At 39.2% G+C, this 15112-nt stretch overlaps 1 protein-coding gene across 3 annotated transcripts in view; it reads left to right on the top strand.

Moving 5' to 3' along the window:
* KDM5A (lysine demethylase 5A) overlaps positions 1-14572 on the top strand; it is a 53626-nt gene extending 39054 nt beyond the window's left edge. For 2 of the 3 annotated variants that reach the window (XM_072872966.1, XM_072872956.1), the window contains exons 23-28: positions 560-1111; positions 1910-2053; positions 5483-5642; positions 5937-6157; positions 8337-8747; positions 10950-14572. In XM_072872966.1, the coding sequence (XP_072729067.1) occupies positions 560-1111; positions 1910-2053; positions 5483-5642; positions 5937-6157; positions 8337-8747; positions 10950-11162 (1701 nt within the window). In that variant the 3' untranslated portion in view covers positions 11163-14572. Of the gene's footprint in view, positions 1-559; positions 1112-1909; positions 2054-4298; positions 4359-5482; positions 5643-5936; positions 6158-8336; positions 8748-10949 lie in introns of those variants that run through there. The other variant, XM_072872976.1, reaches the window with a different exon arrangement.
* Positions 14573-15112: the final 540 nt, after the last annotated feature.

Raw genomic sequence — 15112 nt, 5'->3', positions numbered from 1 at the left:
ATCTGGCTGCTCTTTCTCTGGGAACAAAGAAAATACATGCAGGCTCATTAATGTGGCTTATACACAGTCTGTTTTACCTTAGTATGCTTTGTTATAGTTACTTGAATGGAGACACTGAGGAAATGCAAGTTGCTTCAGGAAGATAAGTGATTACACAGATGCTCCTGGTGCTGAGTCAACACTGAAACAATGCTCAGCTGCATTGTCTCGATAGACAGATGGATGGAACTGATTCTGACTTCTTTCCTGGAGTCAAAACGTGTTCTTCTGGTGGCCTTATGACAGATTTAATTATGAACTTCAGAAACTTCATAGATATGGAGAAGGTTATCTGAACTTTACATAGAATCTCTGTCAGAAGGACTCAGGGGAGTAATGAGTAATTGAGGAGGAGGTATTTTAGCTAAAGTTTTAATTAGATCACACAATTCCTAAATTTTGGGCTAGTTTAACTAGGAAGATCTCTTGATTTTTTTTTTTTCTTTTCCTACGTTGCTAATAAAATGTAATCTCTCTTAGCTGTGAAGGTCATGAACTGGTTTTTGTCTTTGCTGGGTAGGTGGCTATATTCAAGGAGCGGGAACAGAAGGAGATTGAAGCCATGCATGCTCTCAGGGCAGCTAACCTGGCCAAGATGACTATGGTGGATCGAATCGAAGAAGTCAAATTCTGTATCTGCCGCAAAACAGCTAGTGGATTCATGCTGCAGTGTGAGCTGTGCAAAGACTGGTTTCATAGTGGCTGCGTGCCCCTTCCCAAAACAAGTTCTCAGAAGAAGGGCTCTAGTTGGCAGGCCAAAGAAGTGAAGTTTCTGTGTCCACTTTGCATGCGTTCTCGAAGGCCACGGCTTGAGACAATACTGTCTCTGCTGGTGTCCCTGCAGAAGCTGCCTGTACGGCTGCCAGAAGGGGAGGCATTGCAGTGCTTGACAGAACGTGCCATGAGTTGGCAGGACCGAGCGCGGCAGGCTTTGGCCACTGACGAGTTGTCCTCTGCTTTGGCTAAGCTTTCTGTGCTCAGCCAGCGAATGGTGGAGCAGGCAGCACGGGAGAAAACAGAGAAAATAATCAGTGCAGAGCTACAGAAAGCAGCAGCTAACCCAGACCTGCAGGTAGGGGTGTGAATAGCTTGCTCTTTACCGTGCTTGTCCTTCTTCAGTGTGTTGAAATGCCTTATCTTTCTTGGAGAAGCTTGGGGGAGAGGGGAGGGCAGTTAAAAGCTGAGAATTAGATATATCAAAATTACTTAGTTCAGTGCTCCTCAGTCTCAGTCTATGGCTGGCTTCAGTCAGTTAGATGCTGCTCCAGGAACAGGCCTGCTGCTTTGTACTCATTGTCAATACCGACTGCTGAAGGTGCTTGTAAGAAATGTCGGTTCAGATATAACAGCTGGCTAAGGGCCTGAAGATGTGTAAAGCAGTGGCTTCTTTGGTGTCCAAATTCCATTTCCCTCATGACAGAAGCAAAGGTCTTGATACTTATAATTTCTCATGGATTGTCATTCTTGGGCATTTGGTGTCTTGTTAGTAAATTTCAGCGAGGACTGTAGGCAAACACTGGTACTTTTACAGCTAATCTCTTCATTTTGAGATTGAGATCAGATTATGCTGTGGTGAAGAAGTTTGTACAACCACAGGCTATAATTTGGTAGCACTGAACAGCAGTATCTAGATATTTCTAGTCACTATTATTCAAAAAGATGGAAATAAAATCTAATAGAACCTTTTCCTTGGCTATTTCCCTATCTTCCTTCACATCTTGCTGTAACTAGGCTTTTCTGTGACTGTCCAGGCAGTTATCCTCAGGCCAAAAGAACCACTGCTTTCTTTCTCAGTAACTCTTTGTCAGCTTTTTAATAGTTTTTTCTGGAAATTTTATTGTTTCATTCCCGAATTCCATTTTTCTTTTAGGGACACTTGACTAGTTTCCAGCAATCAGCCTTTAACAGAGTGATAGGGAGTGTGTCCTCATCCCCACGGCAGACTTTGGATTACGATGATGAAGAGACAGACTCTGATGAAGACATCAGGGAGACGTATGGCTATGACATAAAGGTAAGTAATCCAGTGTCACTTGTCTGCATGGAATTAATCTAGAACACCTGTTTTTTATTAATTCAATTTATTCAGAATATTTTTTGTATCTTAAACTATCTATGTACATTCTGCCCTGGCTCCTGTTGCAGAAGAGGTACTTCTTGATTTTCTCTGAACGTCTCAGTTCTGGACTATTGGGAAGTTTTGTACTGTTTTTATTCAAAATTTCCAAATGTCCTGTTTGAGTTTGTGCTTTTTAGTGCTAAGGGAAAAGATAACACTTCTCAAGGGATTTGTATTTATAATACCAAGGAGGATGAACATTGTCTTTATGCCCCATTCAAGAGATACCATGAATCATAAATATGAGTCAGTTTCTGTATGGAGAGCTCTTCAACAGTTTTTGCTACAGGAAAAATTAGTCTTTGAAAACTGCATGCCCTGTAAGAAGTTTTCTGATGCCAGAGCTTCTTTCACATTTTCATACCTTTCTCTTCATTCAACCCTCATATAAAGGAGGTACATGTGTTGCATTTTGGATGTGTGGAAATATTCAGGACTAGATGTCTGGATTGTGTTGTAAAATTAGTGTCTGGATTCAGTTCAGAAATTGTAACTGCAGTTAAATTTTAAAAATATTTTAACTAGAGAAGAACTGTCATGACAAGGCAATTGTAGAGATAACCAAATGTTTTCAATGTGTGATGTATTTCACTTCAGAACTTCTGAAATGTCTTTTTCATATATGTGGAGACAAGAAGCAATGCCACTGTTTCTTCTTGTGCAGTGTTTTCTTTTTAGCGAGAGTGTCATATCTATCTTAAAAGATGCTAACTTAAAAGCCAGTGTGGTCATGTAAATTATTCTAAGGCAGATTTTCTGGTTTATAAAGGGACAGTGAATTTTCCAGGTATGATTTGCCTCAATCTCCCATATTTAGTATTTTGTTTCTAAGCAGCTTTATGCAAATACACACATTTGTCTTAGTCCCATGTGAAATGCCAACAAAAGTACATTGCAATTGGGTGTTACAGCTTTTAATTAAATTAGTTTTATATATATTAAAAAAAGATTCCGAACTGTTCTTTGCATCAAGAGTCATAATAAGGCATTTCTGAAAGATGTGGCATTTTCTGAGGCTGTGATAAAGCATATGTCAAGAAAGATGGCATATGCTTGTCAGGATCTGAGGGTTTTGCAGGAGCATAATTTCATTTGTTTATTGATTCTGTTGTCATGATTTCAAAATCTGTTACTTAACCCTTTTGATTTGGATGTCCATTACTATATGTAATTGTAAAAACCTAAAAGTAAAAATCTGTCAAAGCAAAGCTGATAGGACCAGAAATGTCTTTTGTTAGGTCAACTAACATGGTTGGAATAGAAGACAAATTTTCAGGCAACCAAATTCTTCAGGTCTAATCTAGAAGCAGCAAAGTTCAAAAGAAGAAGCAAAGTTGCTCAGAATTTAATTATTTTTATACTGTTGGCTTTCAAGGTTGTTTTGTTTTTTTTTTCAGTTTATGATCCATAAACATTTTCCAGTGGAGTGATGTGTTTAAAAAAAAAAGGGGGGGGGAGGATATAGATCATGATGCATCATGAATGAATTTGCTCTTAATACCTTATTGTGGACCTTGTAGAAGTAATTCTTGGATCCCTAAGGGTCCATAGACTATGTTTCGAAAACCACGGTCTTGGACAACTCAAGTACAACAGTGGTTACAAAAACAGATGTGAAGAGGCCTGTTTGATTATATTGTGCTTCTTCTAATTAGAACATGATTCTTGCTAGCAAATACTTCATTATGAGTGCAGTAGCTAGACTTGTTTTAAGATTTGTTCCAAGCAGACTGATTCACTGGTCAAATTCACTGTAAATTTTCTTCACCTGTAATTGCTTTCATTTTTGTCTCATGTATTTTTTCTCATGCCTTTGTACCTGTGTTCCCTATGGCCACCAAATGGTGGTATCTTTTTATTAATTTCCCTATTGGCCCTGAACTTTCTTTAATGGAGTATAATATGATATCCAGAACAAGATATTGTACGAGATATAACCTTTACTATGTAGGGAGAATATCTTCCTCTTTCTGAATATATTTATTCCACCTTTTCATCTGGGCAATTTAAATCTGAATTTCCCACTTCTCGTTCTGTACTAAAATCATTAGTGTGCACTTCACTTCCTTTTAAACATGTAACTGAAAGCCAGAGAGAGATTACCATTCTTAAACTCCCTTTTTATGTCATGAAATGACAGTGTCTGGGTGGTACAATTTCCTGAGTTGGCCATTTTGGGACCCACACAGCTAATCTTCAGGTAAATATTGTCAATAACTGCTCTACAGCCTTTCTCTTCTTTTAAGCTAGCTTCTTCTTTTTTATTGTTTTCTGAAAGATTTCAGTCTTACACGGCATGCTAAGTATGTTTAACCTGTTGGCCAGTTTCATCATAAATGTGACAGGGTAGCTGAGTTCTGGAACGTGCTGTGGAAATAGAGAGCTGGTTGAGGAGATTATCCTTATTAATTTCACCTGCAGGGGTAAGAAGAGGGAGAATTTAGTACTAGGGGGCATCAGGGAATCTGCTCAGATGGGCTTGTGCCTTCTCTGAATTTTCTGCCTTATGTAATGCAAAGTCAAACAAAGCTTCTCCCACTGCTAAGAGATTCCTAATCTCTCTTCTCTTAGTGGATCCACCTGAAGGCATGTGTCCTGTTTCAGAATACGATGTATCTAAAAAGTCAAGCATCCATCCCACACAATGCTTTGAGTGTATTGAGCGTCTTACACAACGCATTGAGCTGAGCACAAGCCAATGCCATCATTATTCTGTTCATGGAAATATTCACAACAGTCTCAAGTATTACAGCCCTCTTCCTTTCAGTGTTTGCTCCTATGTTAAAATAGTTTAAGGCTGCCATAAAAGTCTCGATCCCAGGGCAACATTTGATTGTTTGCCATTATGTTGATATTTGCTGTGCTGGAACACCCTGTTTTTTTCCTCACCTGTAAGACCTTTAATAGTTTTTCTGTAGTAACCATTATTTACTCAGCATACCCCTGCTTTACTAAAGATGCCAATCTTTATGGTCTTGCAGTCAAATTTTGAAGCAAAAAAAATTACGTAGGCTAGAGTAAGCCTATTTTCATTATGTTGACTTCTGAAGACCATACTTGAGGGACTGCTGAGTGAGGAAACTTGTCAAGTGTTTCTCATGCACTGACTATAATTCTATTGACCTACCTCTGTAGTTGCTATGTTCATCCACTATTTAAGTAGGGATGTAACTTGTACCTTTTGCACATGGTCTTGGTGTATCTGGTGGGGTGCTTCAAAGTAGGGTTTTAGGAGCAGCAGACTGGTCAGTCTTAGTAGAATTTACTTTGAAGTAGGTATTTTCTGGATCCAGATGTTGCATGTTTTCTGTGGGTCTTTTTCAGGACAATGCCAGTGTAAAATCTTCTAGCAGCTTGGAGCCCAATTTGTTTTGTGATGAAGAAATCCCCATTAAATCAGAGGAAGTGGTGACACACATGTGGACTGCTCCCTCATTCTGTGCCGAACATGCATATTCATCTGCTTCTAAAAGCTGCTCTCAAGGTATTTGCTTTTGTATACATTGAGACAAAATTGAACAGATAGCTGGGATGAGCAGTCAGTAAGGAGAGGAACTGCTTTACCAGCTGTGCTAGTTGTAGAGGATATGTTGTCTGTAAGAAGGTACAGTAGAGTTACGTTGCAGTTAGTTTCCCAGTGTTTGATGTATAGACCTATGCCAATGTTTTTTGCTTGGGATTGTCTCCCTCCTTCGATTGTTGTTGTAAAAAGTATGTAATTTCTTTTGGTTTTGATCTCTTTCTTTTATCCTTATATGACTTGCCTCCTGTCTGAAAGGTTCTAGCACTCCAAGGAAGCAGCCTCGGAAGAGTCCACTGGTACCTCGCAGTTTAGAGCCCCCTGTATTGGAGCTGTCACCTGGAGCGAAAGCTCAGCTAGAAGATCTAATGATGGTAGGAGATCTACTAGAGGTATCACTGGATGAGACTCAGCACATCTGGCGGATTTTACAGGCTACTCATCCACCCTCTGAGGACAGGTTCCTTCATGTCATGGAGGTATGGAACTTGAAGAAATACTCTGGTATGGAACCCCCACCACATTATTATGGTGGCTTTTTAAAAAATATAATGTGGGGTAGTGGAGTGCTTAGTTACTTGACATGTTTGGATTTCAACCAGGGAATAGTAGATTCCAGAAAATAACAGAATAAGAGATACAAAATTTCAGTTCTTGATCAGTCATGCCGTAGCGTTGTTCTCCGCGATTAACTATATTTAGAACAGTTTTCTCAGGCAGTTCCATATGCAAACCTTATTTTAGAAAATACAAGGTTAGGGAAGGAAATGCTGTTCTTGATTGTGCTTGGAATCAGAACTGATCTGCAAAAGAATTACAAGAAACATTTTGGAAGATGGAAAGCCTACACTTAGCTTGTATAACCTGATACGTGTATGTTACTGAACTTTTGTTGTTACTGGGGAAAGAACACTTTTTTAAATAAAACTTGGTTTGGTAATGCAGGTAATAAGATTCCTCCTCTTCCTCAGAATAACATAGACATAGCAGTTTTTTGATGAATATACTGTGAAGATGTACTGATCACTTTGTTCAGCTGACAATGAATGAGGCAGGTTTATCTGCTGATTCTGAGGTCTAGTCCAAATCACTTAGCCTCATTCATGCAGTGGGTAAAGGATGTGTGCTGGATGAGAAGGTAAACTTTTGTGTTGAAGAGCTGTACTGGAACCCATCCTTTATCATCTGTCAGCTGAAGTTAGGGGTCAGTTTGACCATGTGTAGTTATGGAGTACATGATTGCTTTTTTGGTTACTGAACTGCACAGGAAATATATTGAAGATGGTTCTTTCTTGACTTTTTGGTAGTGTACAGTAATATAAGATGAAAGGTTACATGCTGTGAACAGTGAGGTTAGATGAGCATATTAATCAGTTGTCTCATTTTGTGGGTGCCATCCATATACAATGGGTAAGTCGAAGTGTTGCCAAACTGCCATCTGTTAGGACAGTAGTATAAAGCAGACCCTGCCTCCAAAAAAGTACTGCTTAACTATGTTTTGACCCAAGTACTTCACTTCATAAGCTTAATGTTCTTTCAGTGTAATGGTTTTGGCATGGGATTGATTGAAGAACAGTTTGAATGCCAGCAAATAGCAATTTATAAATAGTATGCCAGACTCTTACATTAGTAGTTAAGCACAGCTTTTTGGGGGCGAGGGGAGTCTAAAAGGGTGTAAGTGGGTGTGTGTGTGTGTGTGTGTGTGTGTGACAACATTTTCTGGTTAACCCTTATGAATACTTGTTTGACCAGAACTACTCAATTTGAATTGGCTACCTTTCTATGTCTATTTACATGCAAAGTAGGTAGTCTTTTGTAAAATAATCTTCAGAGGATTTGGTTTTGGGTGGAGTAGCTATATTAAGTAATATACAGTAAACAGTCTTTTACTGGTTTATGGTATGTCCTTAATCTATTAATAATTATTAAGGTTAAAGTATATAGATGGATTTACTCAAATTGAGTCAGTCCTGTTTGTACAAAGGAGCTATACATGTGAATCTTTCAGCTATAAATAGGACTTGTCACTGTGGGTGCTACCTGCAGTGACAGAGTTTGCCAATTTTAAGCCTCATTTCTGATCTGAATCTGCTATTTAAGATTTGTTAATGACGCCAGGATGTTTACAATGTGTGCCAGTTTGGAAGCTCTTCAAATAATGGATCTGTTACTTTCTTCTCTTGCTTGAGTTGATGATACATTTTAAGAATTCACCAGTTGCTCTTTCTTAATCTCCAGAATAGCAATTGCTTTCTCTCAAAAATAATTACAGGCAAGACTGACCTAGGATGAAAAATAAGCAAGAGCATCTAACAAATGATTACTCTTCTCAACTTCTATTAAAAAGCAATGTGAGAAGGGAGTTGTAATTATTGCTATTCTGCCTCCTTAGCCTTGCTGATGATTTACTTTTTCCACTGGACATTTTTGATTCATTGTACTTTGACACAGTTGATACCACTTATTATATTTTTCTAGTATGGCGACAATAAAGTTGAGCCCCTTTTTGTTTAGAATTTGTGATAGTATGTTGTTGAATAGGTTTATTCATACCATGTCAGGGTAATGGTGGAGGTAAGTACATCTCTCAAACCACAGGTTTGCAGTATGTGGAAATTTGCATTTGAAAAAAAATCTCTTTTCACCCTTTCTATGAAGGATGACAGCATGGATGAGAAACCACTGAAAATGAGAGGGAGAGACTCTTCTGAGAGGAAGCGGAAACGAAAGCTGGAGAGAGCAGAGCAGTTCTTTGGAGATATGAAGCAAAAATCTAAAGAGCTGAAAAAACTGGAAAAACCCAAGAAGAAGAAGCTAAAACTCACCATGGATAAGACAAAGGAGCTAAACAAGCTGGCAAAGAAACTGGCTAAGGAAGAGGAGCGGAAGAAGAAGCGAGAGAAAGCAGTTGTCGCAAAGGTGGAACTAGCAAAGGAGAGCACAGAGAAAAAAAGAGAGAAGAAAGTTCTAGATATTCCTTCTAAGTACGACTGGTCAGGAGCAGAAGAGTCAGATGATGAGAATGCTGTATGTGCTGCACAAAACTGCCAGAGGCCCTGCAAGGACAAAGTGAGTTTTCAGTTAGTTCTGTCATAGGCAATTCCATGTGAAGTCAAAAACCCCAGTGCAATTTAATAATTAGGTTGAACAGCATGAGCAACAAAAGTGGTATGATTGGAAATGAGAGAGCATTGAGTAGTACTTGGGTACATATACAGATGTAGTCGATAAAACTATAGAACTTCCTTATTGTCTTACGTACTTTAAAACAGGAGGAGATGGAAAATTAGAACCTGGGAAAAGGTACTCTGTCTTGGTTAGGAAGTTCAACCTCTTTAAGCTGTGTAATTTTTTGCTGGCTATGTGCAACATGCATTGTCTGATTCAAAGGATTAACTCTTTGATTCAGCTAGAAATGTTCCTGACTTCAGTGTGTTTCTGAGCAGAAGTGGGATGTGCGATGTTCTTAAATGAAGTATATTTTCTCTAACTTGCATACAGTCTGTGAACAGTGATGCTGCAGGCTGAGGGCTCTACAAACTGCAGTGCTTCACTTTTCTTGTTGGAGATAAATAATCAGTGTTTTTAGACCTGATTGGATTATTACAAAAGAAACTTGATCTGCCTCTCTCTGTGGTACTGCCTGTCCTGATTGTCAGCTTTTAACACTGACTAATTGATGATCAAAAAATGTCTTTTTCGGAATGTTTTTTCTCTGCTTTTTAGAAAGAAGAAAAAAACCACTCCCAATAAGTACTGTGGGATTGACACTATACTGCACTGGCTTGCACAAGAGAGAGTAGGAACAAATACAAATACCAAGAACTTATTTCTTGTTTCGCAAAATTAAAACATGGAATTCAAGTGTTCATTTGAACACTTAAGAAGACCAGTTAAAAGACCAGTTTTGAAGTCTTAAACTTAGAGCAAGTTTAGAAATTACACTCAATCACTCAAAAGATGTTACAGTGTTTGTACCACCGTTCCCTTTACTTCACAGATGATAATTAGCTTGTATTAGTACATTTTTACAGAAATTGAGATTGCAAGGGAGGAGGGTGCCTTAAAGTTCATATTATAGAGAAGGTTGTACTAAATTTGTCAAACTTCCATAAATTAAACTGAGTAAAATTCCTGATTGTATAATCAAAGCTTTTAATGGAATGACTGTCTTTCCGTAAGGTTGGACATGTTTTTGTGCATTCAACAGGTGAATGCCATACAAGTAAAAAATGGCAGATACTGGAATGTAATGACCGAAGCTGCAGCTGTTAGTGTCCATTACCACTTATAAAAATTTGTTCAGGAATAGTTTTCCTACAAACTGAAGTAAAATCTTGAGCTGATAATGTTTCTTCATTTTAGATAGGTTGCCACTACTGTTATTTTTCTAATATATTTTCATTTTCACATTCCCCTGTCAGGTGAAAGCAGAACTACAGCAGTAACAATTTTTATAACTGTACCAGTGCATGCCATTAAAATTAAGAATCTGTGTTCCTTATCCTGCAGATCTCAGTTTCTGCCCACTGACTCAAATTAACATGTACTTTTACTCAGGGAATTACAGAAATCTAATAATTCATCTTTTTTTCCTTCCTAAGTTTTAATTTACTTTTTATGCCTTTTCCTAATTGTTCCATAGCAAGTTCAGCTCAAAGTTTGAAAAATTTTAGCTTAAATGTTCTGACACTTTAGAGTTACAGTTTGTGTGCATTTTTTGGCATTTGGTGGCCAGCTGTGTACCTAGTATCTAGCTGGTAGAAAAGTATTAAAGCTGCTGATGTCATGTGGCTTTTTTTTTTTAGCCAAAAGCAGTAAACAAGTCCTTCTGTTTTCTGTAATTTTTAAGTTGCAAAAGCTACCATTTGATAATGCAGTCTAAGGGGATATATATAATTTAGGATGTGTATTTGTAGACTCTCATCTATGCTGAAGTAACGGTCCCTGAGCACGCTCCTATTTTAAATGTGTTCCAGCATACCTGTCTTTCATTTGAGAAGACCTGTCATCTTCCTCAGTAGTAGTGTGTGTTTGTATTGTGATGATCTAAGGATGCAAGAGGGGCGAGGTTTGTTCGAAGAGTGTTATTTTTTATTAAACTGAAGCAGCTTGTTAAAACAAGCTCTACAAGGCATTAATTTGTGCCCAAAAGCTTTTGTGTTGTAGGTGTATCAGGTGGGTTTAATAGAAGGTATTTTCTTCATGGAAACTATGCCTATCTGTCTTTCCTTGTAATGTGCTATGTGTTGCTGATCTGATCTCTTGCAGGTAGACTGGGTGCAGTGTGATGGTGGCTGTGATGAGTGGTTTCATCAAATTTGTGTTGGTGTCTCTCCGGAAATGGCTGAGAATGAGGATTACATATGTATAAACTGTGCAAAGAAGCCAATGCAGGGACCAAGTAGCCCTGCTCATGCACCACCTCCTCCTTTCTTACTGAGCTACAAACTACCAATGGAAGATCTTAAGGAGACAAGTTAGCAACTAGTCGATGCCTGGAACTTGTTGGGAAATGGACCACTGAAACCCTACAGAAAGAGGGTTTGAAGCTAATGTAGCCACTGAGCTTCACTTCCAAGGATGTACAGACCTGCAGCAGAGTTGGTCCCTTCCTTACAGCTGGCTTCCTTCATACAATGGGGACGTCAAGGCACAGTGGTACCGACTCATCTATGCAGACACCGCCTGATTAGGAGCTCCAGCCAGTGTTTTTTGACTTGAGTATTTCCATCTTTGAGTGTGGCTGTTGCTCTTAGAGACTGAGCAAACCCGAGGCTGTTAGATTAGACACTTCAGGGTGTTAGAAGTACATGTTGGCAGTGGAGCTGGCTTGGAACTGGTGGGTATAGGCTGGAGCTTTTAGGCCTACCAGGTTACCCTAAGGAGGTGACTTTGGAAGTTATCTTTTGCCTCCCCATGGCAACCCAGTGAGTAGGGCAGTGTCTTGGGAGAGTTAAGTTGCCTCCATATCCAGGCAGCTAACACTACACTATAAGGATGGGAGCAAGTGGATGAATTTCTTTTAATTTCTCTTTTGTAGCTAAAGGGCAGAGGAGCTCATGATCTCAGAAGTCAGCAAAGGTTCTGTTTACCAAAAAAGAAACCCAACTCTACCCCACTAGGCAAAATTTTTTCCTTAGTGGGGAACAGCTGATCTTCCTGTCCTGAGGAGGGCCAGAAAACATTGATGAAGATGTCTAGCTAGACCAGAGCTTGGGAAAAGCAGAGTGCTTCCCTTTCCGCAGGGGTGCCCTCTCCTGTTCTAGGCTTTGCTTAGAATTCTGCACTCCTGCATATTAAAGTTGTCTCACGCAGGATGGAGCTGGCAAGGAGGTACAGCACCCAGGGCACCAGCTTCTGTGATCTGTACCCAGGGATGGGAAGGAAAGAAGACAGCCCACTTACCTCAGAGGTTACACTGACATGTGCTTCTGTGAAAAGTCTCACTCACACCTATTTCCAGTATCACCAGGCTACGGGCATGGCCTCAAGCGATACCAGCAAGCAGTCTGCAGATACTGTTGGCAGCGCAAATCCCCCTCCCTGCTGGCTTTGCTGGATGTGTACCAGTGTACAATCAGCAACAGTTCTTGTTTGAAGTTGCCCCTGGCTTTGCCAGAGGACCAGAGGGCTTGGGGTCATCCTGGGTGACAGTTGTTTTAGTAAATCCATTTTTAAAGAAGGACTTGTTTTTACTTTTTTCTAAATGTCTCAGACTACTGACTTGTTCTATAAATAGATTATTTTTCTTTGATTTTTTTATACTTACCACTGTTAACCAGCAGCACAGACAGAGGTTCACAAAGCAAAAACCTGCCCGTGGGCTTGGGTTTTTTTACTCCATTCCTTCCTTGTAGTACAAGGAATTAGCAGTTACCTTCCCCGTTCTAGCCTGACCAGCTGCCTGTGTTTAAATAGGTAAATACATTTCATGTGCTACCTTTGTGTTTGGGATTGTTCCTATTAGTGGGGCATCTGGGCCTTAACGACTCCAGTGGATGCTGGCTTTATGTATGTGAATGTCTGAAGCCAGACACTGGGCTGTCTTGTCCCCCTCTCCACTCGCTCCCTATTGTGTTTCCATTCTTCTGCAGTTCTAGGAGTGATGTAAGTAGTGTCCAGTCTTACTAGGAGCTGGATTGGGATTTAAAGAAATATTGACAAAAACAAAAGTGTTCTGTCTTGACTGTTCTGTGTCCCTTCTCTTGTTCTCTAATATTTGGAAGTTTATTTATCTGGCAGAATTATCCATCCAAAAAAAAATTCAGCTCAGGTAGACGAACTTTATCGGTTTGTTTATTTGTGCCTGCTACCTGGGAAGAGGAAGATGTGCAAAAGAAAAAGGGCTAAGATGGAGGGCAGAATATACAGGGTCTTGGGAGCTTTGAGTGCAAATTGGGCACAGACTTATAATTCCTGCTCCTTAAAGACTAATATGGTGTTAAAAGCATAAGCAAGCTGTGGTTAAGCATGTGGCTGAAGAGGCACCGTAGCAAACTTAAGAGTATTATTTGTTTATTTATGAAGGAGTCTATGCTATAGCTAGACATACCCTCTTTTTGACTTCAGTTACATTTTTTTCTTCTCAATGTACGCTTAGTTTTGGTAAACTGGTTTAAACAGATGTTTTCCTTTCCTTCAAGCTTTAACTGATGGTACTACATAAATGTTTCCCTATATGGAGTGGATAGACTATCTGTCACAGATGTTTAATCGTTCCAGAAGTAGACTAGTACAAGATTTCTTAAAGAATCCCAGTGTTCTGTATTCTTTCCTGACTCCTAGAATCCATGACACAACAGGGAAAATATGGTTAGCATATCCTGTTAGCCACTGAGCATATCCTCTTAACCATTCCTACATTCTCTGTCGTGATAAAGTCATTGTTATTTGTAATTACCATCAACTGGAAAAGTGATCTTTTAGTAAATCTGCATTGAATGTTCCTGTTTCTCCAAGTAGAAGGTGTGGTGGAGAATGTTAACAGTAGCGCTAGTTACAACAAGAAAGAAACAAACAGCTATACGATGCAACGGTCAATCATTCTGCTGGTAACAAGCATAGAAAACAGTAAACAACAGAGAGAAATGTGCAAATAATGTGCAAAAGGTCACATTTTTAGTAGCTGTTTTTCATATTATCACATGGAAGAGGCTCTTTATTACACTGTCGAAAGGAGGTTGCCACACTTTTTCTAGTTATGGATGTCTCATCTGCTTTCGGGTAAGGTGTTCATAAACCGAAGACCATTATTAGCTTTACATCTTATTGTTTAAGCTTATTTTTTAAGAGCATAATTCCTCTCAAAGGATTGCTGATAGTATGAACTTATGAATAAATGTTAACTTTTGGAAAAATCTGTAGATATGTAGTTAGTGGTTGAAAAACCTAAAGCTACAGCTGTGATACTGTCTCCAGATCTTAGGGTTTTGAATTTTTATAAAAACATATGCAAAGAAGCAAGCCAAAGTTAAGCTAAGGAAATAATTTTCTTACATGTCTGCTACAGCTGTAGGAAAAATATCTCATGCTTTGGGGACAAAATCTCAGTATACACAAAATCTTAGCTCATGTGTATCTATCTAGAAAGGTACATGTCTTAATGTTACATTCTACAAAGGATACTAGCCACTGTTCATGTTATTTCTCTTCATGTGTCTGACACAAAAGGTCAAAGAAATGACATGAGCTGTTGTGAGGAACTAAAAATGGCCAGGACTTGAGTTGTATATCTTATCCAAACCATGCGGTTTCAAGCTTTTTTTTTTTTTTTTTTTAAGAACCAGGGCCTGGAATTGGGCAGCTTTACTTGTGTAGAGATAAATGTCACTCCTGAACTTCAGTACCATTACTTTTAGGATTCATGCTTTTGACAGATCATCTGTACCTGAATGCTTGTGCAGCCTGAATTATTTGATAATGAGGGCTTAAGGTAAAATTGATGATATTATGAAAATTATCTTAAGGGACTGGAATACAGTCACACAGCGTAAGATAAACAGATGTGTGTGTGTTTTGTTTAGCCACACTGTGAAGCTTGCATTGATCTTTTCAGTTTTTAGAATCATAGAGTAATTTAAGTTGAGGGGACTTCTGGAGGTCATCTGGGTCAACCTCCTGGCCAAAGCAGGGCTGACTTTGAAAGTAGGTCAAGTTTTTCAGGGCTGCGTCCAGTCACGTTTTGAGTATTTCCAGAGATGGGCATTCGACAGCCTCTCTGGCTTCCTGTTCCAGTTTTGTAGCATCTTCAATGCAAACTTTTGTCTGATATGCAGTCAGATATTCACTTGCTGTAGCTTGCCTTTTGCCTCTTGAAGAGTCTGGCTCTATACTTTCTGTAAGCATCCATTAGGTAGTTGAAGACTGCAGGTCCTGCAGCCTTAATTCCCAAGCCGAACAAACCCAGCTCAGCCTCCCTTGAGCCATGTCAT

Source organism: Ciconia boyciana, chromosome 1 (assembly GCF_034638445.1).
Source record: "Ciconia boyciana chromosome 1, ASM3463844v1, whole genome shotgun sequence".
NCBI lineage: Eukaryota > Metazoa > Chordata > Aves > Ciconiiformes > Ciconiidae > Ciconia > Ciconia boyciana.
Note: the sequence above shows the minus strand (reverse complement) of the source record. Positions and strands in the feature narration are given on the sequence as shown.